The sequence below is a fragment of the Giraffa tippelskirchi genome, chromosome 13 (assembly GCF_054371585.1).
Source record: "Giraffa tippelskirchi isolate mGirTip1 chromosome 13, T2T-mGirTip1v1.2.pri, whole genome shotgun sequence".
NCBI classification, from domain to species: Eukaryota; Metazoa; Chordata; class Mammalia; order Artiodactyla; family Giraffidae; genus Giraffa; species Giraffa tippelskirchi.
In genome coordinates this window covers 94,498,058-94,525,793 of record NC_137287.1, presented here as the reverse complement: position 1 = coordinate 94,525,793, position 27,736 = coordinate 94,498,058, and the positions used below count along the sequence as shown (strand labels likewise).

Sequence of the window (27,736 nt, the reverse complement as noted above, 5' to 3'; positions counted from 1 at the left end):
CCAGTTGTTGAACAGTTAACACATTTCATATCTCAGAGGAAGTTGAGACTGAATTTCACTAGTGACTGTTATTCAAGATCAGTAAAAGGAAAACTTTATGGTACATCAGGATGTTACATTCTGTAACCCCACATCCTCCTCATTTACCACCATTTTACCAATCCTCCCATAATTGTTACATCATAACTTCTGTAATACTATTCCCTGCTGAGCTGTGGGTATAATGTGAAATTGCCTTTTATTTGTTTGTTTAGTTTTCTATTTACTGTTGATATCCAGTTCTTCCTGCACTTTCCATAGCTTCATAATACAGTTTTCCATAAAGTCAGACTTACTAGATAATCTGTTATTTTTTTTTTTCCATGTCTAAAATTATCTTCAGGGGTGTGTATAGAATTTGAGGAAATATTTTTTCCCTAGAATTTTTAAAGCATTGTCCTGACTTCTAATTTGTAGGCTTAGAGAATTGTAACGCTGTCTTGATTCCTAATTGTTCGTGTGTTTTTAAAGATCTTCTCTTCATCATTGGTGTCTTGAAATCTCATAGAAATGGATCTTGATGTGTCATTATTTTGGGATAGGACCTTTGGAGTTTTCGTCCTTCAGTTCTGAAAAATTTTCTTGTATCTGTTCAGAAATGTTCTTCCTCCTTCCATTTTCTCTGTCTTCTAAAAATCCTTATTATTTAAATATTGGACTTATCCTGGATTAATTTTTTAATCTTAATTTTTCTTTCCTATCGACCCTTGAGTTTTTTCTTTTTTAAAATAAGCATACATACATACTTATACATACTTTTTTCTTTCATTTATAACACAGATAATAAATATACTGTGTATATTTCTTCACCTTACTTCTTTTCAATTAGCCTGTCATACTTTTTCTATGTTATAGTAAGGAGCTGCTTCATTGTATGGCTTTACTTTGATATATTTATCCAGTCTTCCATATTAGCCATCATTAAGGCTGATCTTACACTTACTGACAATAGTCTTGGACATGGGAGAACATAGGTTGAAAAAATTATTTTTATTACGCATTTGTTAGTTTAAATTGAATGTTGTGAGGTCTCCCTCTTTTAAGCTGTGTGTCAGAATGCCTGTTTTCCTACGTTTTCTTCAGTACAATAAATTATCAAACATCTGGATCTATGTCAGACTAACAGGTGAAAATTAGTATCTCAGTGTGACTTGAATTTGCATTTTACTGAGTGAGGTTGAGCATCTTTCCATATTTAGAAGGATCGTTTATATTTCCTTCTTTCTTTTCTTTTTTTGAGAAAACTCTGTTGCTATTCTTTACCCATTTTTTTTATTAGTGTGTCAGGCTTATCACTAGTTTCTGGTTCCAGCCCTTGGGAAGGTAGAACAGAGGAACTAGTACAATTTCTTTTCCAGAGGATGTGACCCAACTCATTTATAGAAGGTCTTTGATGTTAGGGAAATGAGCCCTATAATAAGATTGCAGTTATTTCCCCTGGTTGTTCATCTAACTTTTCTGCATTGTAGAAACTGTTACTATCAGCTATTAATTTTTTTAATTAAAAACTTACCAGTTTGTGGGATTTCTCTGGCTGTCCATTGGTTAAAATTCTGCACTGCCACTGCAAGAGACTCAGGTTCAATCCTGAATTGAGAAACCAGGATCCTGCATGCTGCGCAGTGAAAAAGAAATGGATTTGTGCTAACTAAATGTGTTGTAGGTATTAGATAATACATAAAAAGCCATTCCTTACGCCAATATTATAAAATAATTTTCTTTTATTTTTTTCTTTTATACTGTTAATAGGTTTTTTCTTCTGTGTGTGTGCATGTTCATGTATGTGCCTGCGCTAAAAGCTTTGATCCATCTGGAATTTTTTCTGACGTAAAGTGTGAACTGTGGATATATATTATTTTTTTTTCCTAAATGACTAGCTGATTGTCCCCAATACCCTTTAATGAATAATCTGTTTTTCCTCAGTGCTTCAAAATGCCACCTTTATCATATATTGAGTTCTGATGCATATTTAGGCTTCCATGTGTATTTGAGTTCTATTTCTGGGTATTCGTATTTTCTATTACTTTTTTTCTCCATTCTTGTACAGAATCCCACTGTTTTAATAATTTTAACTTTACAAAATACTTAGTATCTGATAAAGTGAGTCATCCCTTGTTAATCTTATTTTTCAGAATTTTGCTAGTAGTTCTTGATTATTTTTCTTTATGAACATTAGAATCAACTTATTGAATAGCTGGAATAAGTTCTTATTGATCATGTTAAGTTTTTAGATTAACAGGAACAGTTGATATCTTTAATTTTTCCTATCTAAGAATGCTGTCTATTCCATTTACTAAAGTCTTTTATTTTGTATTTCTTGGAAGTATTTTAAAATTTTTACCACTTGTGTGGCACATGTTTTACTCAGTTTATTTCTAGATGTTTATCGATTCATTCCTGTTTTAAAGAGTATTTATGTTAAGAAAAGGTGTTAAATTTTGCCAGTTGCCTGCTCAGCATCAGTGAGCAAGATCTGTATGATTTTTTCTATTATATGCTACAGTATATCATATTAATCGATTTCCTATTTTTGAACTATTTACATTCCTGTGCAAACAGCTCCACTTGGTCTTGTATTTTTCTTGACTGAAGTGTTGTGATTTATTTGCTACTTTCTATTATAAATTTTTCCATTGATACTTCCAAGTTATTTCTAAATGAGATTGGTATATGTGTTTCCTTTGTATGTATGCTAGTTTTGATAAGTTTTATTAGTTGATGTTTTGCTTTGCTTTATGAAAAGAATTGAAATTCACTTACAATTTTCATTTTGTTCAGGTTTTCAAAATTACTTAATTAGATTTGAGGAAAAGTCATCCCTTAGGGTTAACTTCTTACATCCCTATGAGTATTTAGTTTATATATTGAAGTCCTTTTTCCTGTTTAGGTTGACTAACCTATTTCATTGTTTGTTGCTTTTTCCTTCTCAAAAATCTGCAATAAATATTGTATATTTTATTAGTTCTGTCCTTTTTCAGTTTTTATTTCATTAATTTCTCTTTTATTATTATTCTTTTCCTCCTTTTCTTAGATTTATTTTACATTTTTTCTATCTTCCCTAATTGAATGCTTCATTTGTTTGTTTTCATTCTTAGTTAATATGTATGTAATGCTATGAATTTTTTATAAACACAGCTTTAGGCATAACCCATAAATGCTCCTGTAGGTAGATAGTTAGGGTATGGTCTAAGCTATTCTGACAAAGACATACCAAACTTCTTTGGTCACACAAAGACACAAAAATGTCCTTCCCCTGTCACATTCCATAAGTGGGGGGCTGGGGAGTGCTGGTGCTTTGCTTTGTCAGAAACCAGGTTTTTCCTTTTTTCTTGTGGCTCTGGCATCCTGACAGTTGCCCTCATCTGCTTGATCAGAGATGGCTCTTATCACTGGATTCTGTTTCCAGCCCCTGGGAAGGGGAAACAGAGAAAAGAGTACAATTTTCTAGAGGGTGGGACCCAGAAGTTACCCTTCTCCCTTTTTTGTTCATATCCTGTTGACTGGAATTCTTCATATGGTTACACCTAGAGTATCAGAAATTAAGTCTCTATCTAGACAGCCTTGTGCGCACCTAAAAAGGAGGGATGTTCTTTACTAAGGGCAAAAAGAGGAAGAGACTGATTGATATTGGAGGAAAGGTGGTAGATTGCTGCCGCAAATGTGATTTGTTATTTTTTAGATATTTTGCAGTTTAGTTTGTTGTGTTGGTTTATGCCATATAACAGTGTGAATCAGCCATAAGTATACATATGTCCCCTCCCTCTTGAACTTCCCTTGCAATTTGGTTTTGATTTTAATTTTCAAGTATTTTCCTACTTTGTTAATTTCTAGTTTTACTGCATCATGATAAAAGAATGTTGTCTTGCTGTTTCTCCTATGAGAAATTTATAAAGGCTTATGGATATTCCATAAGCCTTTGAAAAAGTTTTCTTTGTTAGTATATAGAATTTGATTTATGCCATTTAGATTTCATTATCTATTATCATTTAGGTCTTTTATATTTTTAACTTAATTTTGCCCCATTGGATTTTGATGGCCTAAAAAGACATAAAGACCACAAGAACCATTGTGTTTATATTTCTCTTTGCATTCTTGTACATTTTATGAACGTTGATGCTGTGTTGTTTTTGTCCTCAGGGAGAAGGCCAGATCATTGATAAAAGTTTAATGAATCTGGGCAGTCTTATTTCCCAGTTGTTGGCAGGTGCCTCATTCTAGCTCTAGCATATACAAGGGAAAAATATCCATATTCCTAGAGCTTATTTTGACTTACATTAGGTTGAATAACAATGTTTTTCTTTAATCTGAGTGAACATTTCTGTTTTTTTACTTATTACACAGGTAATTCTGACTCGAAGGACAGAAGAGGTGAGCCATTCACCTTATGTCTCTTGTCCTTTTTACAGTATACAATATCTGTTGTGTTTCCTCTGCTCAATCGATGTAACTTTGTGCATCTCTGGCTGTTACGTGTTTATTTTTCCTTAAATTGTTTCCATAATAACCTCATGGAGAAGAGTAACAGAAACAAATATTCATTGTTTTTAAATGTAGATGTTGTTTTTTCCGTAGTCTATAAAATGTTGGCCTCTTGTCACTTTATATGGATTTTCAGCCCTCTTGTGTAAAGTCCCTATGGCAGGAGATGCTGTATCAGTGGTCAAAGCAGGACTGTGGAATCCCTGGTCACCAGAGAATAGAATACATGAATCCTCATGTGTAGAAGTGCACATTTCAATTAGACAGTAGTAAGGCTGCCATCATGGTGTAGGAAATGGAAACCCACTCCAGTATTCTTGCCTGGAAAATTCCATGAACAGAGGAGCCTAACAGGCTTCATTCAGTCCATGGGGTCACAGAGAGTTGGACATGACTGAGCAACTGAGCATGCACGCAAGGATACCAGTTTAAGGTAGATTATCAAATGGTCTAAGAAATGATCATTACATTTGCTTGGAAAATATTAATCTGTGAAGCAGTTTTTCTCATTCTGATTTCCTAGTTATCAAATCAGACTTCTTGAGATTTTTCTGATTCCATTGTTTAACCATGCACAGTTTTTTCTGCATAAGTAAGGGAACACTTGCATGCTTATGAAGTTCACTTAAGTGGAGAACATTTGAATCAGAAAAGTAGATAATACTCTGTACAGCAACTATAATTTTTTTAATATATTAGGAAAGAAAAGTAGATACTCCAGCCCTTCATTTGTTGTCTGTCTACCACTGTGTTTGGTGAGGAACAGTGAAGTGTTACCATATTATGTACAGATTTCCCTTGATTTTCCAGCTCCTGCTTTCTTAAACTCGGGAACTTGGTTTGACTAATGCAGTGCCCTTGTTATTCACTTTCAGTTCCTGTAGTCTCACTATCAAATGTAGAACTTAATAGATTTATGTTGCAGTATATACTTGAATTTGCTCCCTAAAACTGCTCTTTTAACCAATCTTACAGTAAAATCAAAAGTCAAAGTGGTAGTCTTCAAAATTAAACATAAGATCTGTGATTCCTTCCTACTTCCTACTTAGTGTGTATTTTGGTCACTCAGATGGTTAAGAATCTGCCTGCAATGTGGGAGACCTGGGTTTGATCCCTGGGTAGGAAAGATCCCCTGGAGAAGGAAGTAACAACCCACTCCAGTATTCTTGCCTGGAGAATTCCATGGACAAAGGAGCCAGGCAGGCTACAGTCGGTGGGGTCACAAAGAGTCACATGACCGAGTGACCAACACTTTAACTTTCTTTTCTTACTCTTCAGCCTTTTTCTTGCCCCAGATACTATCCCTGTTTTACCTACCTGACTAATACGGATTTTAATACTCTGATTAAAAAGAAATAAATTACTTTAGTTATCTAGATTATTGCTAATTGTGACACGCTAAAGGTCCATCTAGTCAAAGCTATGGTTTTTCCAGTAGTCATGTATGGATATGAGAGTTGGACCATAAAGAAGACTGAGTGCTGAAGAATTGATGCTTTTGAACTGTAGTGTTGGAGAAGACTCTTGAGAGTCCCTTGGACTGCAGGGAGATCAAACCAGTCCATCCTAAAGGAAATCAGTCCTGAATATTCATTGGAAGGACTGATGCTGAAGCTCCATTACTTTGGCCACCTGATGCGAAGAGCCGACTCATTAGAAAAGACCCTGATTCTGGGAAAGATTGGAGGCAGGAAGAGAAGGGAATGACAGAGAATGAGATGGTTGGATGGCCTCACCCACCCAATGGACATGAGTTTGAGCAAGCTCCGGGAGATGGTGAAGGACAGGGAAGCCTGATATCCTGAAGTCCTTGGGGTCTCAAAGAGCTGGACATGACTGGGCGACTGAACAACAATGTAATAAATGTTTTAAGTTTAAAAAATAATTTTGTGTAATTCCCTTTAACCAAATAGGAAAATGAAGACACATACATAGTCTCAGCCTCATATGTAATGATGATTTACTAGAGCCTATCTTTAGAAGTATTACTATAAATTTTGATATCACATTCTAATTTTAAAGCCAAGTGCTTCTTGACAAATGAGGCTCTTGTTTTGAAGCATCTGTATTATGTTGGGTTTGCTAAGCGAATGATGTCTTATGCAGGTGATTAAGGGTTATAAATTTTTATGCATTGATCTTTGATATGTTTTTGAACAGCAGGAGCTAGTGTTTTAATTGACAGAGCATAAAAGAATAAAAAGAGAGGATGGGAGGCAAGCTGCTTTACTTCCTTTCTTTCAGAGTTGAAGAAGCTGTTTAGTGGGTCAGAAAGTCCCTTCAGTTTTTAAGTAAAAATAAAAGACATATTTTTCATTTTTACCAAGAACTTGACTGATCAACATATTCACTGTTTTGTTCCACTGTCTTCTGCCATTTTTCAGACAGTTTCATGATTCCATCTTGCCCAAACTTTTATCTTTTTGAGCAAAGAACTGTTTCAGGTGCCTTTTACAGTCTTTCAGGGAATTGAAATTTCTTCCATTAAGACAATTTTGTAAAGACCAAAATAAATGGAAACCTGAAGGTGCAATGTCTGGTGAATACAGTGGATGAATCAGAACTTCCCAGCCAAGCTGTAACAGTTTTGGCCATCAAAGAAACATGTGGTCTTGTGTTATCCTGATGGAAGATTTTGCATTTTCTGTTAACTAATTCCAGACTTTTTTTGTTGAGTGCTACTTTTAGTTGGTCTAATTTGAAGCAATACTTGTTGGAATTAATTGTTTTCCTGGAAGGAGCTCATAATGGAGAACTCCCTTCCAGTCCACCATGTACGCCACATTACGTTGTTTGGATGAAGACCAGCCTTTGGTGTGATTGGTCATGGTTCATTTCGCTTGCTCCACAGTCACTTGTGTTCCACATTATTGTACAGTATCTACTTTTCATCACCTGTCACAGTTTGTTTTAAAAATGGAACATTTTCATTATGTTTCAGTAGAGAATCACATGTGAACATACAGTCAAGAAGGCTTTTTTCCACTTAACTTATGTGGAACCCAAACATCAAAGCAATTAGCATAACCAAGCTGGTGCGGGTGATTTTCAGCACTTGATTTGGGTATTTTGACTATGTCAGCTATCTTCCATGTGGTGTAACGTTATGTCTCTTAATCACTATCAACTTCAACTGGTCTGCTTGACTCTCAAGCATCATCTATCAAGAAATCTCCAACATGAAACTTCACAAACCACTTTCGACATGTTTAATCAGTCACAGCACCTTCTCCAAACACTGCACAAAGCTTTTTTTCCATTTCAGTGGCATTTTTACCTTTCTTGAAATAATAAGTATAATATGTTGAAAATGTTGCTTTTTTCCCTCCATCTTCAGTATTAAAATAGCTACACAAAAATTCACCAATTTTGATATTAAAAAAAAAATACACGCTGACATGACAGCTGTCACAATACAGTCTTAATTGTTTCAAATGAAGTTAAAGACAACTGAGCACTACTAAAGCCATCTTACCAAAAAAATCAAACGAACTTTTTGGCCAACCCAGTAATTATTTTCTCGTGTATTATTTATTAAATGTATTCCAAATTATTTTGGTGGAGCCAGCCTTTTCCTAACTTTGAAAAATATAAGATTTACCATTTTAACCACATAGTTCAGTGGCATTAAGTACATTCACATTGTTATGCAGTCATCACTACCATCTGTCCCCAGAATTTTTTTTAAATCATCTCAGACTAAAACTCTGTAGCGCATTTAACAACTCCACGTCTCTTCTTCCCCTAGCCCCTGGTAATCACTAATATACTTTCTATCTCTATAAATTTGTCTGTTCTATGTACCTCATTTAAGTGGAATCATATAATATTTGTTCTTTTGTAACAGGCTTTTCTTTCAAAACATTTTCACTGGTGTTAGTTTGTATGACTGGTTGATTTGTGTAATATACAGTACTGTATTAAACCTAATTCTAGCATTATCTACCAAAGTACAGCGGTCATGAGTATACTCTCCAGTTGTTATTTAGTCATTGCTAGTTTGAAAATCCCAATTTTATTAGTTTCGTTCTAGGGGAAATAGACTCTGAGACAGAGATTTCATGTGCCTGTGAGGCAGTGATGGCAGGAGTATTGGGTAGGGGGTGGGAAATAAGATGCCATGGTATCAGAGCAAAGGCATTAGTCTATGTGGACTCTGGAGCTAGACCATCTGAGTTTGCGTGTTGATTCTACCACTTATGGCAGGGGTGGGGGTAGGTCCTTTAACTCCTCTGTCTTCTTTTGCCATTTGCAAGATAAGATGGGAACAAAATTTCCTCCATAGGGTTGCCGTGAGAAATGAAGTGACATTAAACTAGTGCTGGGTCAGCATATAGCAGTTGCTCAGCAACTCCTACTATCACTGCCACTCTGTTACTGTTACTTAGATGGGTGACTAAAGGATCAGGAATCTCAGCCATCCAGTCAGAATTGTGGGAACAAGGGTGCTCCATGGTATCCCAAGGCAGGGTCACACTGCAGCTTACTACCACAACTGTAGACATTAGGTCATCCTCTGTCCTGTATCTTTTAAACAAAATTCTGCATAAACTTGTCTCATCTTACTTTTTAATATGCTGTGTGCTTAGTACTCAGTCATGTCCGACTCTTTGCAACCTCATGGACTGTAGCCCACCAGACTCCTCTATCCATGGGGATTCTCCAGGCAAGAATACTGGAGTGGATTGCCATGCCCTCCTCCCAGGGATCTTCCCAACCCAGGGATAGAACCCAGGTCTCCCACATTGCAGGTGGATTTTTGACCATCTGAATGTTTTTAAAATAAGGGTTTTTATGTGAAGACCTTATAACTGATATTTGTTAAATAGCAAGAGTGCAGGCTAAAACTATTCTAACCATAAATTATTTTAGATGTAATCATTTATATAACTTGAGTTTTTTGTTTTTTTTAGATCTGGAATAGTACCCTGTTAGTATTTGTGAAGGAGTTCTTGAGCTGCAGAGTTCTACAACCAGGCAGGATAAACATTCTCTTGCACCCTAGAGAGGCTCCTTAAAGTTTCTCAGCTCTTAGATCCGATCACCTGCTCCCCCTGGCTTTCTCTTTCAATTCTTTTTAGAGTTGGAATCTAGAAAGGGGCTGACATTCTTGTTAGATATCTTGAGATTATCAAAGTAAGTGACATTATTAAGTGAACTTCATTTATAGTGGCTTTCTGTTTTGGTGTTTTAGTCACTAAGTCGTGTCTGACTCTTGCCCACCAGGGTACTCTGTCCATCGGATTTCCCTGGAAATAAAACTGGAGTGGGTTGCGATTTCCTTCTCCAGGGAGTTTTCCTGACCCAGGGATGGAACCCGGGTCTCCTTCATTGCAAGCAGATTCTTTACTGATGAGCTACCAGAGAAGCCCAGTGGTTTTCTGTAAGCACCTTTAAATAGTATATTCACTCAGCACCTATGAGATGCTGACGATTCTGTGGGCAGGCAATGTTCCCTGTCTCATGGAAGAAGCATGTAAACACCAGCAATCAGAGTCGACTCAGCCACATACTATCGGATATACCATACAAAGTGTTATGAGGAGAGCTTAAAAGGCTCACTGTACATGGGGAGTGGGAAGGAGGCACCCTGGTGAGTTTCGAGCGGTTTAATATAGTACTTGAGGAAAATGAGGGCACATGAGATAGGGTGAAAGCGAGGAGACATGAGAGAGCCAGCCGTGTGTTTGAGGAACTGCGTGGTTGACGCGCGTGAGATGGGAGGTGGTTGGAGGTGGCCTTAGTGGTGCCCTGAGCTCAGGGTGTCTCCTGGTGATATGATGGAAGGAAGGAAGATGGTCAGATTATTGTTTAAGAAAGCTAACTCCAGAGGCCTTAGGGAAGATGGATGAACAATAGAAATTAAGGCTGCCGAATGGTAATTTGGCCTAAGACAACAGTGATTGGGTTCACCCCAGAGGTTTGGGCACTTGAGGCAACTTGATGACTTTCACTGTTTTTAGAGCACTTTACAACCTATGAAGAAGCTCTTAAAAAATAATGGTGCCTTTGAGAGTTGATAAATATTTCTGCCAAAAAGTATGAAGACAAGACAAAAGATTGGGCCTTAGGAGTTGAGGCTAGAGGAGTATGGCCTTTACTTCACTGATTATGTTGCAGTTGACCAGGGGGTGTCTTAAGACCTTGGATGATTCACTTGTCTACATATGCTCAGTTGCTTCAGTCGTGTCCAACTCTTTTGCGACCCCATGGACTGGAGCCTGCCAGGTTCCTCTGTCCAAGGGATTCTGCAGGCAAGAATACTGGAGTGGGTTGCCAATTAGGAGCCCTTGAAATAATATGCCCTTTGTTTTCTTGGAAAAGGAGTATAAGCAAATAGATAACGGTTGTCCCAGAACACCATTTTAGTACTTTTAAAATGCTGCCCTTTAAATGCTGAACTTCTGATAGAGTGGATGGTTGAGGAGTGGGGTGTTCGGGTGGGAGTAGCAGGGAATGGGCCACTGTTCCTGCCTTGGCTGCATCATATAAGGCCATATCTCCAGAGAGCCCAGACCAGGACAAGGCCAATAAGCCTTGAATGAGTCTGTCTGGTTTGGGAGGAGCCCTACCTAATATGGTGACTGGATTATGAACTTGTCTCGAAAGTCTGAGATTTGATACAGGGAGCTGTAAATTCTCTCCTCTTTTATTAATAGATCTGAGTCTCCTTCCCTCACACAGGGCTAGGACATCTTTACTATCTGTATTATCTTTAACTGTATTTAAAAAAACATGGGTATAATTCAGATATCAAGAGGTAAAATATGACTTTAATGATAGAGGACTGTTCTGGCCTGAAAGCTTGGGAGAGTTAAAATGTTTTTCCAGCAAACTCATAGAAAAAGAGATCAGATTTTGGTTACCAGAGGTGGGTAGTAGGGGGAGGGGGAATTGGATAAAGGCAGTAAGTCCTAGGGATGTACATAATTAGCACTTGTTGTTGTTGTTCAGTCACTAAGTTGTGTCCAACTCTTTGCAAACCCATGGGCTGCAGCCTGCCAGTCTTCCCTGTCCTTCACCATCTCCCAGAATTTGCTCAAACTTGTGTCTATTTAGTCAGTGATGCCATTCAACCATATCATTCTCTGTTGCCCCCTTCTTCTTTTGCCTTCAGTCTTTCCCAGCATCAGGGTCTTTTCCAGTGAGTCAGCTCTTCACATCAGGTGGCCAAAGTATTAGAGCTTTAGCAGCAGTCCTTCCAATGAATATTCGTGGTTGATTTCTTTTAGAATTGACTGGTTCCATCTCCTTGCTGTCCAAGGGATTCTCAGGAGTCTTCCAGCACCACAATTTGAAAGCATCAATTCTTCAGCACTTAACCTTCTTTATGGTCCAACTCTCACATCTATACATGACTACTAGAAAAACCATAGCTTTGACTATACAGACCTTTGTTGGCAAAGTGACGTCTCTGCTTTTGAATATGCTGTCTAGGTTTGTGGTAGCTTTTCTTCCAAGGAGCAAGTGTTTTTTAACTTCACGGCTGTAGTCACTCTCCACAATGATTTTGGAGCCCAAGAAAATAGAATCTGCCACTGTTTCCATTTGTTCCCCATCTATTTACCATGAAGTAATGGGACTGGATGTCATGATCTTAGTTTTTTGAATGTTGAGTTTTAAGCCAGCTTGTTCACTCTCCTCTTTCACCTTCATCAAGAGACTCTTTAGTTCCTCTTCACTTTATACCATTATACCACTTTATACCATGGTGTTATCTGCATATCTGAGGTTGTTGATATTTCTCCTGGTAGTCTTGATTCCAGCTTATGACTCCTCCAGCCTGCATTTCGCATGATATACTCTGCATATAAGTTAAATAAGCGTGATGACAATATACAGCCTTGACGTACTCCTTTCCCAATTTGAAACCAGTCTGTTGCACCATATCTGGTTCTGACTGTTGCTTATAAGTAGCACTACTGTATGTTAAATAAAAAAGTTAAGAGTAAATTCTAAGTGTTTTCATCGCAAGAAAAAAATTTTTTCTATATATTTAATTTTGTGTCTGTATAAATCATGGATGTTCCCTAAACTTAGTGTGATAATTGTTTCATGATGTAAGTCAGATCATCGTCCTGTACACCTGAAACTTTCTGTTTCTGTGAATTTCACTGCTCTGGGTACCTCATAGAAGTGAAATCATACCGTATTTGTCTTTTTGTGACTGACTTATTCACTTAGCTTAATGTCTTCAAGATTCATCCCTATATTGTAACATATGTTTCCTTACTTTTTAAGGCTAAAAATTTTTCATTGTATACTTACCATGTCTTGCTTATCCATTCATCTGTCAGAGTACATTTGGTTGCTTCTACACTTTAGCTATTGTGACTAATGCCGTTACGAACATGGATATTCTTTTGAGCATATACCCAGAAGTGGAATTGCTGGATCATATGGTAATTCTATTTTTTGTAGAACTGCCATACTGTTTTCCACAGCAGCTACACCATTTTTACTTTTCTACCAATGCTAGCCAACACTTCATATTTTCTAAGACCTTTTATAATAGCCATCCTGATACGTGTGAGATTGCTTCTCATTTTATAGTGGCTATTTTAAATTGATATGGGGTCCTCTTGCACAAATTGCAGTATATTTTGAAGATTTACCCTATTTCTTATATTACCTCTGCTGTCCTTGATGTTTGTGACGGTCTCCTGTAGGACTCTGGTTGAACTTTACTCTGGAGCACTGAGGGGATTGGAATGTGCTCACAGTAGGGTAATGGCATTGTGAATATGTTAAGAATTCTTATCTTTTAGTGATACATACTGAAGTAACTACAGTTGAAATGATATGTCTCAGATTTGCCTTAATATATCCAATGAGTATAGACCAGTGGTTCTCAGTTCAGGGTGACTTTTCCCCTAGAAAACACTTGGCGACATCTGAAGTTGATTTTTGGGCTTCCGCTGGTGGCTCAGTTGGTAAAGAGTCCACCTGCAATACAGGAGGCCTATGTTCAACCCCTGGGTCAGGAACGTTCCCTGGAGAAGGAAATGGCGACTCTAGTATTCTTGCCTGGAAAATCCCATGGACAGAGGAGCCTGGCAGGCTACAGTCCATGGAGTCCCAAAGAGTAGGACACAACTTAGCGACTAAACCATAGAAGCTGATTTTGGTCATCACAATTAAGGGTTTTCTACAGGACTGATGTTGAAGCTGAAACTCCAATGCTTTGGCCACCTCATGTGAAGAGTTGACTCATTGGAAAAGACCCTAATGCTGGGAAGGATTGGGGGCGGGAGGAGAAGGGGACGACAGAGGATGAGATGGCTGGATGGCATCACCGACTCGATGGACATGGGTTTGGGTAGACTCTGGGAGTTGGTGATGGACAGGGAGGCCTGGCGTGCTGCGATTCATGGGGTCGCAAAGAGTCGGACACGACTGAGTGACTGAACTAAACTAAACTGGCATCTAGTAGCTAGAGACCAGACATGTTGTTAAACATCCTGTGGTGCACACAACAGCCCCCTCCAACAGAGAATTAGTTATCCCACAGTGTTAATTAGTGTGCAGCTGAGAAACCCAGACCTGGTAAAGATGAAAAAACTGGCATGTGATGATACTGTTGAAGTGAAATGATACGTGCATAGGGATTTATTGTAGTGTTCTCTTTACCCCTGTGTAAGTTTTAAAGTTTTCCATAATAAGGTATAAAATACATATGCAGCTTCTATTTATTTATATATATTTAATAAAGGAGCCATCAGCACACTTTTCTTTCTGTATAGAGCACTGTCTTTCCAACTGAACCAGGATTAGATACCACAGCTTGTTTGGTATACAAGCTATGGTTGGTGAGCCTTTGGTTAAATACCCTGCTACCTCAGAGCCTACTTTTATCCCCAGTCCTGGTTGACTCTGAGTTTGAGGTGTTTCTCAGCTCAGGCTGGTAGAACTAGTACTACCTCTCAACTGGAGTTTCTTTAGCTCTCATCTCTTTAGCAGTCTAATTCCATCTGCTTTGTCTTCCACAAATCCCTCAAAGTTTCTGGTCTACTGATGCCACTCTATTTATTCTATCATTTCAGTGTCCTTTTGGCAAGAGAAAAAAATAAAATTATGGATTCAGCCCACTATCTTGAGCCAGATATCTTCTAATACCTGATATACCAGATATCTTTTAATACCTGATATACAGCCCTCTGTGATTGGCATTGAACTGAGACATAATATGGTGATAAATCATTAATTCTTTTATTCATTCACTCAGTGTAGTCTCCATCTAGTATTTGTTCAGCACCCCCATGTGTGAAATTCTGTGCTAGGTGTTAAGTATATGGTGAGAAGCAAAGCAAGTATATAATCCTTGCTTTTGTGGAATTTAGGGTATAAAGGAGGGATACTCATAATCAACTTTACTCAGATAAATACAGAATGTGAGGGGTATTTTCAAGGGAAATAACAGTGTTCTGTGCAAATAAAAAAAAAAAAAGCTAACATTGACTATGTACGTAATTGTATGCAAGTTACTGTGCCGAGAACTTTACATGGATAATCTCCTCTCTGGGAAAAGTAATACTTGAAATGAGAACTGGATGACTAGGAGTTCAGTTCAGTTCAGTCACTCAGTCGTGTCTGACTCTTTGCGACCCCATGGACTGCAGTACGCCAGGCCTCCCTGTCCATCACCAACTCCCGGAGTTTACTCAAACTCATGTCCGTTGAGTCAATGATGCTATCATCTCATCCTTTGTCGTCCCCTTCTCCCGCCTTCAATCTTTCCCAGCATCAGGGTCTTTTCAAATGACTAGGAGTTAGCCAGGTAAAGAATGGAGGGAGGCTAAATACAGCAGAAGAAATAGGGTTCAAAGGCCCAAGAAAAGAGCGAACCCAGTATGGAAGGCTGCCAATGACTGAGGTTTAGTGAGCAAGGAAAGAGTGGAGGAGACAGAAAAGGCAGGGGCTAAATGGGGGAGGTTGTTATTGGCCAAGGTAAGGATATTAGATTTCAGTCTGAAGGCCTGGGGAAACCTTGGAAGGTTTTACGTAAGTGGAGACTATGATCTGATTTGCTTTCTTCAAGATCACTGTCCCTGCTTTGTGGAAAATGGACTGGCAAGGGACAGCGGCTTACTGTGATTCAGATGAGAAAAGACAGAGGTTTAGACTAGAGTGATAGCAACAGAAGGGAAAAAAGGCAGACAAATTTGAGGTGTTGGTTTTAGTACCAAGACATTACTTGCAGGGACTTCCCTGGTGATCCATTGGTTTAGAAAATGTCTTGCAATGCAAGGGACATAGGTTCAATCCCTGGTCAGGGGACGAAGATCCCACATGCCACAGAGCAACTAAGCCCACGCCCCACAACTAAGACACAATGCAGCCCAATAAATAAGATGAGAGACTGTTTTTTAAAAATAAATAAAATATTACTTGCAGCTGAGTTGCATATAGAAGTTAAGCCTAAGGAAGAAATTAAGGGAATTCTTAACATTTCTTAGGTGAGCAATAGGGTGGATGGATGGCAGTGCTAACTACTGAGTTACTGGTGAAGGAAATTTTTTTCAATGCAGGAAGTGGCATTGCTTGTGAAATTTAAAGTAGAGGTAAGATAGTTTCAGAAAAGTTTGAAGAAAAGTCTGACCAAGCAGTGCAAATGTGGAACTTGCTAGCATATAACTTGACCTTCCAGCCTGATCTGATCAACTGAATGAGTATTGAGAAGAGTGCCAAGGACAAAGCCCTGAGTAAATAAGACATTTAAAGTTCTGTGTGAGAAAAGGAACAACTGACGAGGGAAAATATGAAGCAGCCAAGCGACAGAAAGAAGAGTGCTTTCTCATGGAAACCAAAGAGAAGAAAGTTCTTCAAAGAGAAGGGAGTAGTCAGCCAGTTTGAATGCTCATTTTAGTATAAGATTCACATACCAGGGTATGTTTGAAAACTGCCATCAACAAAGAAGCATGGTATAATATTTCCTGTCTCTTTAAAAACAAACAAACTTTCCATCCTGCCTCTGCCTCCAGCTGCTGCTTTTCTCTGCATCTCTTGATGATGAAAGTCCTCACCTCAAACTAAATAAAAAAAAAAAAGAAAGAAAAAAAAAAAAAAAAAGCAAAAAGAAAGAAATAAAAGAAAAAGAAAAAAAAAAAAAAAGAAAGTCCTCACCTCAGATAAGGAATCGGTGTCTCACTGTCTTTTCTTTCCATCTTTATTTCATTCCATTTGGGCTTTCTCAATAACTTAACTGAAACCACTCTTGAAAAGGTTACCAATAACTGCCCTCTTGTCAAATCAAGTTTTACTTCTCTGTTTTCATCCTACTTAATGTCTCTATAGTATTTGATTGAGTTGATTACTCCCACCTTCTTGAAAAACTCTTCCTGGCTTTCCTGACACCACATTCTCCTGGGTTACCTCCTACCTTAAGACTGCTACTTACAAGTTAGTTTGACTACCTGATCTTTTTAAGAATGTAAATCTATTTATATGTCTTCCCTGTTCAAATCCCTCCAATCACATAGTGTTTCTCTTCACATTCAGAATTAAATCCACACTCATTACCGTGGCGTGCAAAGTCTTCTCATTCCTGCTCACCTCTCCAGCCACATCTTGTACCAAAACTGGTCTTTGTGCTCTTTCTTGAACCCACCAAACTATTAAGGACTCTTATGCTCATTAGTCCCTGGGCCTAGAAAGCTCTTTGTACAGACCTTTTTGTGGTACACTTCTTCACATTATTTACACCTCTGCTCAGTATAACTACTTCAGACCTTCCCAGACTACTCTAATGTAGCCAGCCACTGCCCCCTCCCCAAAGCCCATCACTCTGTATCCCCTTACCCTTCTTTTCATCATGTATCTTATCTCTGAAATTGTTTATGATCCGTTTTCTCCTTCTTCCCCCAGAATGTCAGCTCTCTGCCAGTTGTCTGTTTAATCACTTCTCTATTCCTAGTGAATGGAACAGTGTCTGGCATACAGTGCGGGTCCATAAATATTTTTTGGATGAATGCTAGTAAGAGGTTGAATCAGATGAGGGTGGGAATGTTTCTGTTGGATTTGGCAATATGCCATTTGTTGGTGTCCTTCATGAAGAATTTAAAGGGCACACTCAGGGTAGGTGTCAGCACAAAATAGAGTATGGAGTACCCAGAGGTAAAGAGATTAGAGAAGACAACTGTTTATAAGATAACTGTTGTGAGAAGCTAACTGTGAAGAGAGACATGGGACTGGCTATTGGTGGTAGGAAGAAGGTCAATGAGGTCAAGAAGACAGATATTTGAGGTGACAGTAACAGATGTAATACAGACTACATGTGACACGATTGACTTTTACATGGAGGGATCTGCTGCAGAGGGCAGAAAGTGATGCTGCTAGAAAGGGTGGAAAATGGTGAAGATAGTTACAAATTCAGACTGGTTGTGTAGTTCGTGGCAGGGGCATGAAAGTGCAGGAGGAGGGTGAGGCTCATTATGGGGTGGAAAGGAAGCCAGGTGCTGTGGAATGGAGGGCAGAGTTGCTGTATCTCCTCCAGGCCAGATGTTGCTGTAGTTGGGGTCCTGGTGGAAAGAGGTAGAAAAGAGTAACCAGCAGTTGTAGACACACACAGTGCTTAAAGATCCAATAATGTCTTCTGGCTTTAATCAGGAACAGTATTCTCTGTGCCAGGAAACTGTTTGCATTTATGATAGGAAAATTGTCCTTTTTTCTTTCTCTCCCATCTTCATGGAGCCGACTGAGCCTGGGAGAAATTACACTGTTGGGCCTACACACCCAGCTTGCCATCAGATTTGGATGTGTTCGTGCTTTCAGATATTTGAGTATCTCTTACATCCTGAGCACTGGTTTTGTCTTAGGCTCTGTAGCAACAAAAGAAGCAGTCTCTGCCTTCAAAGAACTTTCATTCTAATGTAGGGAAATGGAGAATAAACATACGTATGATAAGTCAGGTCGGGTGGGCATGTCACCCTAGGCCTTTACCCTGCTCTACCCTCCTCTTCACCCAGTAGCCCTGGGCTGGCACTCTTCTCTTTTCTCCCTCTCCTCCTCCCCATGCCCAGCCATCTGTCAATACATAAGCATTTGGAAGAGCTGTTCTTCCTCATCTGAGTGTTTCCCTGAGCAGCAAACTCAAGCCTTCCATTACCTACAGTGGTTAACAACATGTTTTGTTCTCTTGATTTCAGATGAGACGCCAATTATTGCAGTGATGGTGGCCCTGTCCTCTCTGCTAGTGATCGTGTTTATTATCATAGTTTTGTACATGTTAAGGTGAGCATGCTGATGCTTCTGCATTCTTGTGGACTCTGTTTCAGTACCCCAGGTTCTCGATAAGCCCACAAGTCCAAAAGACAGTAGGATAAGGACAATGAATGGGATAGAGGGAATGACTCATGGTAGTGTTCCTAAGATTAAAATTCTGCCTAAAAATGTTTTTAAAATTTTATATAGTCTTTAACACCCAGCCCCTTCCTTTTGCTTCCATCTGTCCCAAGTCCAGTCCCTCAACTCCAGTTCATCCTAAAGCCCAGGACCATGGTTTAGAGGTTGAGGGAAGATGTCATAGTCTGTTGTTACTGATCGACATTTTAAGGTCTTCAGACCTAGCCCTATTGAAACAACCCCTGAAAGCGCTCCAGTGGAGATTATGTGTTCAGTAAAGGTCTACTTTATTTCTGGTTGGGGCTTTGACCCCAAACCCCTCTAGGGCCCCTGACTCGGCATGCTGAACTGAACCATGTAAGCAACAGGGTTCCTCTTCCTGACTTTCTTCCAGGGTCTTCTAGATACTACTCCTCAAAAAGGGAGCAAAAGCCAGGAAGGGAAACCCAAGGGAGGGAAGTGGGAGGTACATTTGTTCTTTCCTACTGGAGTCACTGCCCTGACTGAGTTTAACTCTGCCCTTATTTTTGGCTTAAGCTGCTTTGGGTTCCCTCTGTTCTTCTGTATGGATAAAGAGAGGGGAACCTTGTACACCCCTATAGTTTGTCTTGTGTCTCCTATCTTTCTGCAGGAGACTTGTGGCCAGACCTGTGCCAACAAGTCTGAAGCTCTGAGTTTCTCTTTTATTACACCCAGAAAGTACCAGGATTTTTATTTGATACTCTTTTATCTCCCTCCACTTTATTATACCCGCATCCTACTCAGTGTCTCCACCTGGTGTGGCTGTGATTTGCAGCAAATCCTGGAACTGGAACTGTGCAAAGGAGCCATTCCAACGAGAACATACTGTGGGGTCCCCTGGGTTGAATTCTAGAGTGCTGAGCAAGAGCACACTGAGGTGCTCAGTTTCCTCTGGAGCTGCCTCAGTGTGTAAAGGCTGAATTGATAAGTGGAACTACAAACCAGTGATTGGTCTCTCTGACTCCGTGCTTAGTGTTTCACTGTGAACATTTTCTCATTAGGTTTAAGAAATACAAGCAAGCTGGGAGCCATTCCAATTCTTTCCGCTTATCCAATGGCCGCACTGAGGATGTGGGTAAGACACCCCTGAATGACATGGGGGACTTTCATGGAGAAGAAAAATCAAGAAAATAGGAGTTTCCCCATCCTAAAAGAAAAAAAGAATTGAGAGCAGCACTAGTGTTTGGATGCCTGGCCCATAAGCTAGAGCCCATAATTTGGTCTCCAGAGAAGGGCTGTGTCCCAAAGGCACCTGACCAACCTTCCCCCTTATGCACTGCAGAACCCCAGAGCGTACCACTTCTGGCCAGGTCCCCAAGCACCAACAGGAAGTATCCGCCCCTGCCTGTGGACAAGCTGGAAGAGGAGATTAACCGGAGAATGGCTGATGACAATAAGCTCTTCAGAGAGGAATTCAACGTGAGTTCTTTGCTGAGGCTGGTGTATCAGCAGGGAGAAAGGCAGACCTAAGGTCAAGCCTTTTGAGTGATGGGGTAGAAAAGAGGTTTCTAATGGGTTAAGAGGTGAGGAATTTTTACCAGGTTCATCTGACTTCTTTCCTATGTGATCATGGACAGGAAATGAAAAAAAATTGCCTTGCGTCCCTCATCTACCCATCTATCCATTCATTCATCATTGCATCTGTTACTTTTGTTTGCTTATCCAGAATCTAATATATGTGAGGTGCCAGGGATTTGCGAGGGGAGCAAAAGCAGATAGTCCCTGCATTCAGGGAACTTGGTGTGTAAGTTCAAACAGCAGTATAGGACATGAAGAACTGGAGGACATGAAGAACTGGTGCAGAGGCATGGGAACCTATATAAGAGGTGTGGCCTTTAGGGTCTAGAGCCAAGGGGTCCCAAGGTATCTTGAGTAGACAATAGGAGGAAGTCATTGTGGAAAATGAGGACCATGGCAGATTGCAGGGCACAGGCCTCATCTTGGGTAGTGTTGACATTTGTATGTTTTATAACTCCCTCAAGAAAGCAGACCATGTTTGTGAATCTACCAGTTGCTGATCCCAGTCCACTAATTCAGAATTTCTTTAAAAAAATGATGTTTTAATTGAGACCAAATCATAGGCAAGGGCACTGGGGAAAGGCAAATGGGGAACGTTCCAGGTACTGGGAATATCAGAATCAATCTGTCAGTAGTGAGGGTAGGTGAGCGAAGGCACATTCAAAGAGTAATAAAAGCTGTAAGTGGCTGAAAGGCAGAGACTCAAGGGAGATGAAAATGTAGAAGACTGAGCCAGACTGGAGATCCTGTAGACCAGCCAAGTTTGTATTTTGAAAAAAATGACTCAGACTGGTGGTTAGGGAATGGCCAGGGTAGAAAAGAAAATGGGGAGACCAGGGTAGAAACAGAAAATACAGTCGGGCTGCAGCAGCTAGACCCGAGGTGCTGATCAGACTGATGTAAAGTGGTAATGATTAGGGAGTGGGGAGTGGATTTGAGGACACAAGAACAGTTCCAGAGTTAGCTAATTCATCAACCTGGACGTTGTTAAACTCTCAGTCTCATTCATACCTTTCCACTCAGCCGTGTGTCAGCCCTGTTTTTTAGGCTGGGTCCCCTCATGATGCCAAGATGGCTGCCCAGGGAATTCCCTGGTGGTCCAATGATTAGGACACTGCATGTTCTGTGCTGAGGGCCTGGGTTTAATCCTTGGTTGGGGAACTAAGATCCCATAAACCATGCGACACGGCCCCCCAAAAAAGTAATGGCTGCCCTAGTTCTAGGCACAAATGGAGGTAAACAGGTCCAGTGGGAAAAGAGTGACTGTTTCTTCCTGTGTGTTTCCTTTTATTAGTGAGGAAAACTTTCCCAAAAGCTTCTGGGGACTTACCTGGTCACATATTCCGTCACAAAGTAGTCATAGGCAAGGGAGAAATAGACTTACTGCAGCTGGCAGAGACCAATCCAGATTATTCCTGTGTCATATAGAAGATGGGTGGATAACCCATAGAATGGGAGCTCTTGTAGCAAGGCGGAAAGGAGGAATGATTATTGGGTGGGTGGGTCACCACTCATATTTGCTCCACCACTGAAGGGCTTGGAGTGGAGAGTGATGTGGTCAGATTTACAGTCTGAGAAAATCACTAGCTACAATTTGGAGAATAGATGGGAGGCAAGCAAGAGGTGAAGCAGAAAACCATTTACCGAGGAAGAGTTAAGTAATAACTTGGACCCCTTTTTCTGGCTGTTAGAAGAACATCACCATTTAATACTCATTACTGATTAAGAACATTTCACCTTATCCCATAAGATAGCACCCTAGCCTCAACACTATAGCTAGGTCTCCAGTAGGCATTCTGTTTTGTAATTACGGTGTAAGCTACTTCTGAGTAATGAGTATGTGACCTTGTAGCCATATTTTTTCTGTGAAATGAGTTCTTTGTTTGGAGATAATTCCCTGAGATCCCATAACAAATATCTGGGTAGAGGTGGTGTTCCTAAGAGGCACGGTAGGCAAATTCAGATAGGTATTGTGACAGCCAACTGCCCTGCTACCATGGCCACATATGTGCAGTTGGGGTGGTGAGGGAAAGAGCTGATCAACATCTCTTGGCTTCTTGCAGTGAGTGCCATCTGGTGAGCATACACAGCGTAATACATATTTCCTGTCTTTCTTGTCCCAGTTATCTGCTACCCAGGGGTCAGCTTAGATCCTGACATCCAGTGAAGTGGATAGTGTGATACCTCGCTTGAAGTTCTGTTCACCAGATGAATTTTTGTTTTATTCAGAGCAATACCTTAAGTAGATTATCCCATCGCAATCTACCTCCAGAATGGGCTAGCATGACTCACAGAGCCGTTTGTACACTAGGCTGACTTTTTTCTCCCTTAGTCAACTGTTAGTATCATCAGGAAGTCAGTGGAATCTATTAAAGGAGTGGGTGTGTGGCATGTGTTCAGTACACATCAATTTCAGCTGAATTCTGGACATGTCCCAACTTATAGCTTATAGACTTACATAACACTAAGTTTGGGCTTCCCAGGTGGCTCAGTGGTAAAGAATCTGCCTGCCAATGCAGAAGACATGGGTTCAATCCCTGGGTCAGGAAGATCCCCTGGAGAAGGAAATGGCAACCCACTCCAGTGTTCTTTTTTTATTTTACTTTATTTGGCTGTGTCAGGTCTTGGTTGCATCATGCAAAATGTTCGATCTTCCTTGTAGCATGCAGGGTCTTTTTAGCTGTGGCATGGGAACTCTGAGTTGTGGCATGTGACATCTCATCCCCTGACCAGGATCAAACCCAGGCCCCCTGCATTGGGAGTGTGGAATCTTAGCCACTGGACTACCAGGGAAGTACCCCCACTCCAGTATTCTTGCCTGGAAAATCCCATAGACAAAGGAGCTTGGTGGGCTACAGTCCACGGGGTTGCAAAAGAGACACAACTGAGCGACTGAGCAACACTAAGTTTATAATGAGCAGTTAAAGTCATGGATATCTCGTGTCCCATGGCCGGGCTTACATCATTACCAGAGCCCAATACTAAACTGGGAGCGTGATGTTGCTGACAGGATCATGATCTTGTCCCCAGATTCTAAGATTTTTTCATTACAGTTCTTCTGCTCAGCTTTAACCAGAGACACTTAGGGCCCCCAAAATCTACCAGAATTAATTTCTCTGGCCTGGATCAGCTAGAGAGCCTTCTCTTTTCAGATCACTCAACAAATGAGTCAGAGCAGGACTCCAGCATGAGATAGGTGTTGTCTCCAAAATCTGTAATGGCCCAGCAAGCATCACTCCTCCTCCTTGAAGTGGGTGGAGGTTGGGGGCACAGGGGCAAGGAGCAGCAACTTGTTCTTTACGGTAGATGGTGACGTGCTGTGGGCCTTTGACTTTCAGAAAACTTGGCCTAGGTAGCAAGCCACTGTATTTTTATTTTTATGTCTATCATGTACATCTAAGATACATAATATCCTGTTCTTCAAGTCCTGTTAGCTTCTTGTTATAAGCACAGTTGTCAGGGTGATGTCCTATGAAACTAAAACAAAACCCCAGTGAAACCGATCACAGCAGAGAGAGGTCAAGATGGTTTATCTCTGAAGCTGCTCCTGCCATGAGGAAGGGAAACTGTGTCATGTAGTCTTTGTGCATCGTAAAGGAAAAAACAAGTACATTTGCCTTATTAATAGTGAAATTCCAGGTACCGGGGGTTATATTAATCTTAAGCTAGCACATGTGGAAAAGCAACTGCAGATCTGCAGCTCCACATGATTTGTATATGCTGTTATACTGACATTTCTAAAAACTGTCATCTCATCTATTTGGTAACTTATATGGGGAGTAATAGGAAGCATCAGAATAGTTAATACTAGTAGTTACTGAGCACTTGCTTCATGCCATCACTAAACTCATACATGTAAATGGGTTATCTCATTGTTACCACAACTTTTAAGTCTCCTGTAGCAATTAGGATCTCTGTGACTTGCCTGGGACCTACCCTTTTGATAAAGGGAGATTATTACTCCAGCAGCTTGCATTTGTTCTGGAGGTCATCGTGTGGCCTCCGAAGCTTTTTTCATCTCACTAAGATCAAGAATCCCAATTTGATGTCAGTTCCTTCTTCTAAAAGATTCAGGTGCTTTCTTCACCAGTGTGCACCCTCTATTAAGGCATGCATTATAGATCCCTTCAAGGACATGGTGAAGATGTCAGTAAGAAGGTTGAACCTGTTGGATCCCCTGTAACACTGATCTCCTCTACTTTGTGCCAAGGGCTTTCTGGCTTTTCATTGAACCCAGCTCTCAGTCCAGGTTCCCACTGGCCACTCCACCACTAGAATTGTGGCCAGTTTACTAAGCAGGTACACTAACTGCAGAAGTTCAGTTAACCATGCCATAACTAGAAATCTGGCCCTATTCAAAAATTAGAATTAAGGTCCCTCCTTGATCTAACATCCTCAAAATCTATATCAACAGTTAATCCTATGGTTTTTGATGATCCAACTCAGTGAATTCCTGCAGTTTCTTCTGAGTGTTAGTTCCTTGCTTTTCTACCTTCTTTATTTCCTCCAGATTGTGTTATGCTTGCATCCTGATTATCCATGAGCAATGAGAGCTGGGTTGTGGGGCAGTTTTCATCATGAAAGTAGGATGCAGTGAAGAGCATAATAGAAATTTTTAGAAGTTGGTTTTCTCCAACTGTTCTGTTTCACTTGTGCATCATTTCAATTATCTCACTTGATAATTGAAGAGATAATTATCTCACTAGATAATTGAAAGCCTTGTCTTTCACATGACCAACCAAGGAAAGATGTGAATTCCATTGGCGTTTACATTTAATAATCAGCAGAATTCTGAAACCTTAACTTTTGGTTCAGCAAAATACATAGCACAGTCATAGAAGGGCCCTGAGTTTTATGCTGTCTTTGGAGATAAATATTTGATGTTGGAGCTGGTCTTTTTCTTGTTTTGTTGTCTAAAATTGTTAGAAATAATTCTATTACTTGGTTTCAGTGCCTCTTGTCTCCTTTTAATTGGGACTCCCCTCTCCCTAAATTTCTTTGCCATCAGCTAGAACACATCCCAGATGATCGCAAGTCAGTAACTGAAGTAACTGTTGTAGAGTCATGAGGTATAAGTGGCTTGCTCTTTCCCATAATGAAAATTGACTAACAGTTCCTTTCCCTTCATCTGAACTCAGTGATTAAGTTCACATCACCCACATTTCCCCCATCATTCTCTCACCTACAACACCCCCCACCCCTGCCGTTACTAACTGCTAAGTGAGTCATCTTAATTAAACAAAAAATTAAAACCATCAATTGGGAAGATACTGGGGAAGCTGGCAAAATCAAAAGATGAGATAGACAACCAGCCCCTGGACAGAGCAGATCCTATCTTGGCGGTTCTGGGCCCTCTAGGGAAGCCTCTGCTGCTTCCTGAGTTTCAAAATCCTAGAAGAGAGAATCTAGGTGGCACAGTGTAGGTACGGTGTGACTGTGCTTGCATTGGTCAGCCCTGACAGGGAAGAGGAGAAGTAACCATAGGACAAACACACCAATTTGTGTCCACTATCATAGAATAATATTCTTGTAAGTTCAGGGAAGAAAAACAAATGGTCTATAAACATAGGAAAATAAACTCAGCTCTATCTAGTAATCAGGAAATCCAGATTAAAACTAACCATTTTGGGGGTCCTGTTAGATTTGAAAGTTTTCAAAGATTAACATCGAGTATGGACAGAGGTATGGGGATAAAAACAATCTTACACACAGGTAGCAGGAGTTGAAGTTGATAGAGCTTTGGAAGGATGATTTGGCAGTATCAACCAAATTTCAAATGCTTATACTATCTGACCTAATTTATGAGACTCTTAACAGAAAAACCACACATATATTTTTACAAGGATGTTCATTATAGCATTACTTATAATAGCAAAGAAAGTAAAAAGAAAAGTATTTATTAGATAGCCGAGTAGCTAAATGATTTCTCTCATCTATTATGAAATTATGTACTGTCATTAAAATAAATATCAACAGAGAAAAATATGGGGGAAAAAATCACTATTGTGGGGACTTTACATGGTATGATCCCCTTTAAAAAATATATGTATGTCTGCATGGGAGTGTATTAATGCTTTTATTTATTTTATTTTATTTTTTTAAGTCTGAAGGAACGCTGTAAACTGTAATCAGTGGTTGCCTACAAGGATGGGTAGAAGATAAGAAAGGAAAGATGTTAGGGAACTTCTACTTTCTACTGAACTATTTGACTTTCTTTTACAGCAAGCATAGTTTTAGGTAATATTTTTAAAAGCAGACTTTAAAATAAAAAGTTTTTTTAATATAGTAAATAAAGCTATTCAAGCTTATTAGCTTTAGCATAATATCCATTATGCTTTAATGGATGTGTAGCATATAGAATAAAGAGTTGGTGTACCCAGCGTGAGCTGTACCAAGAGTCTTGTGGTTAGGTCTCTGTGAAAAGGAATAACATTAAATGGGAATTTGTTTTAGAGAAAAACTAGACCATGGAGGTGAACAGCTGAAGAAACAATACACATAGGAAATGACAGCTGTTTTCAGATATCTGACAGACCAGAGAGTGTGGCCTTTCATTTCTATGAAGCCTCACCACAGTTGAAAGTTATGGGTAATGGAACTTTGTCCTAAAGTTATAAGCTGGAACTTTTTTACTGACCCGCATTTGTCTCAGAAGGAAGTATTCAATTTTTTTTTTTTTTTAAAGCAGGAGTTTGAAAAGCCACTTACTGAGGTCCCTAAAGCATGTTTCAGTTCAGTTTAGTTCAGTCCGACTCTTTGCGACCCCATGAACCGCAGCACGCCAGGCCTCCCTGTCCATCACCAACTCTCGGAGTTTACCCAGACTCACATCCGTTGAGTCGGTGATGCCATCCAGCCATCTCATCCTCTGTCGTCCCCTTCTCCTCCTGCCCTCAATCTTTCCTAACATCAGGGTCTTTTCCAATGAGTCAGCTCTTTGCATCAGGTGGCCAAAGTATTGGAGTTTCAGCTTCAACATCAGTCCTTCCAATGAACACCCAGGACTGATCTCCTTTAGGATGGACTGGTTGGATTTCCTTGCAGTCCAAGGGACTCGAGAGTCTTCTCCAACATCACAGTTCAAAAGTATCAATTCTTCAGTGCTCAGCTTTCTTTAAAGCATGTTTAAGGTTTAAGAAATAGATAGAATTTAGTTAGCTCCTGAGGTGAAAGGGATAAGTGAGGAAAAGAACTGGAGGGGAAGTAAGGTGGTCAAAATCTGTGATTTATGAAATGTGAACCACCCCCCCCAACCCAGTCAGGACCCTGCATCTTTAGTAGAGACAGCTTAATTCTTGAATTTCCAAGTAAAGACGCATTTATGTGTAATATGGTAACA

The 27,736-nt window shown here is 39.9% G+C and overlaps 1 protein-coding gene across 50 annotated transcripts in view; it reads left to right on the top strand.

The window, feature by feature from the left end:
* The window catches only part of PTPRA (protein tyrosine phosphatase receptor type A), a 173,045-nt gene that overhangs the window by 110,214 nt on the left and 35,095 nt on the right, over positions 1–27,736 (top strand). For 38 of the 50 annotated variants that reach the window (XM_081558975.1, XM_081559006.1, XM_081558994.1 and 35 more), the window contains 3 exons: positions 18,663–18,747; positions 19,881–19,954; positions 20,162–20,298. In XM_081558975.1, coding sequence (XP_081415101.1) covers positions 18,686–18,747; positions 19,881–19,954; positions 20,162–20,298 — 273 coding nt within the window. In that variant the 5' untranslated portion in view covers positions 18,663–18,685. Of the gene's footprint in view, positions 1–4,380; positions 4,408–18,662; positions 18,748–19,880; positions 19,955–20,161; positions 20,299–27,736 lie in introns of all 50 variants that reach the window. The other 12 variants (XM_081558979.1, XM_081558972.1, XM_081558971.1 and 9 more) reach the window with 1 other exon arrangement.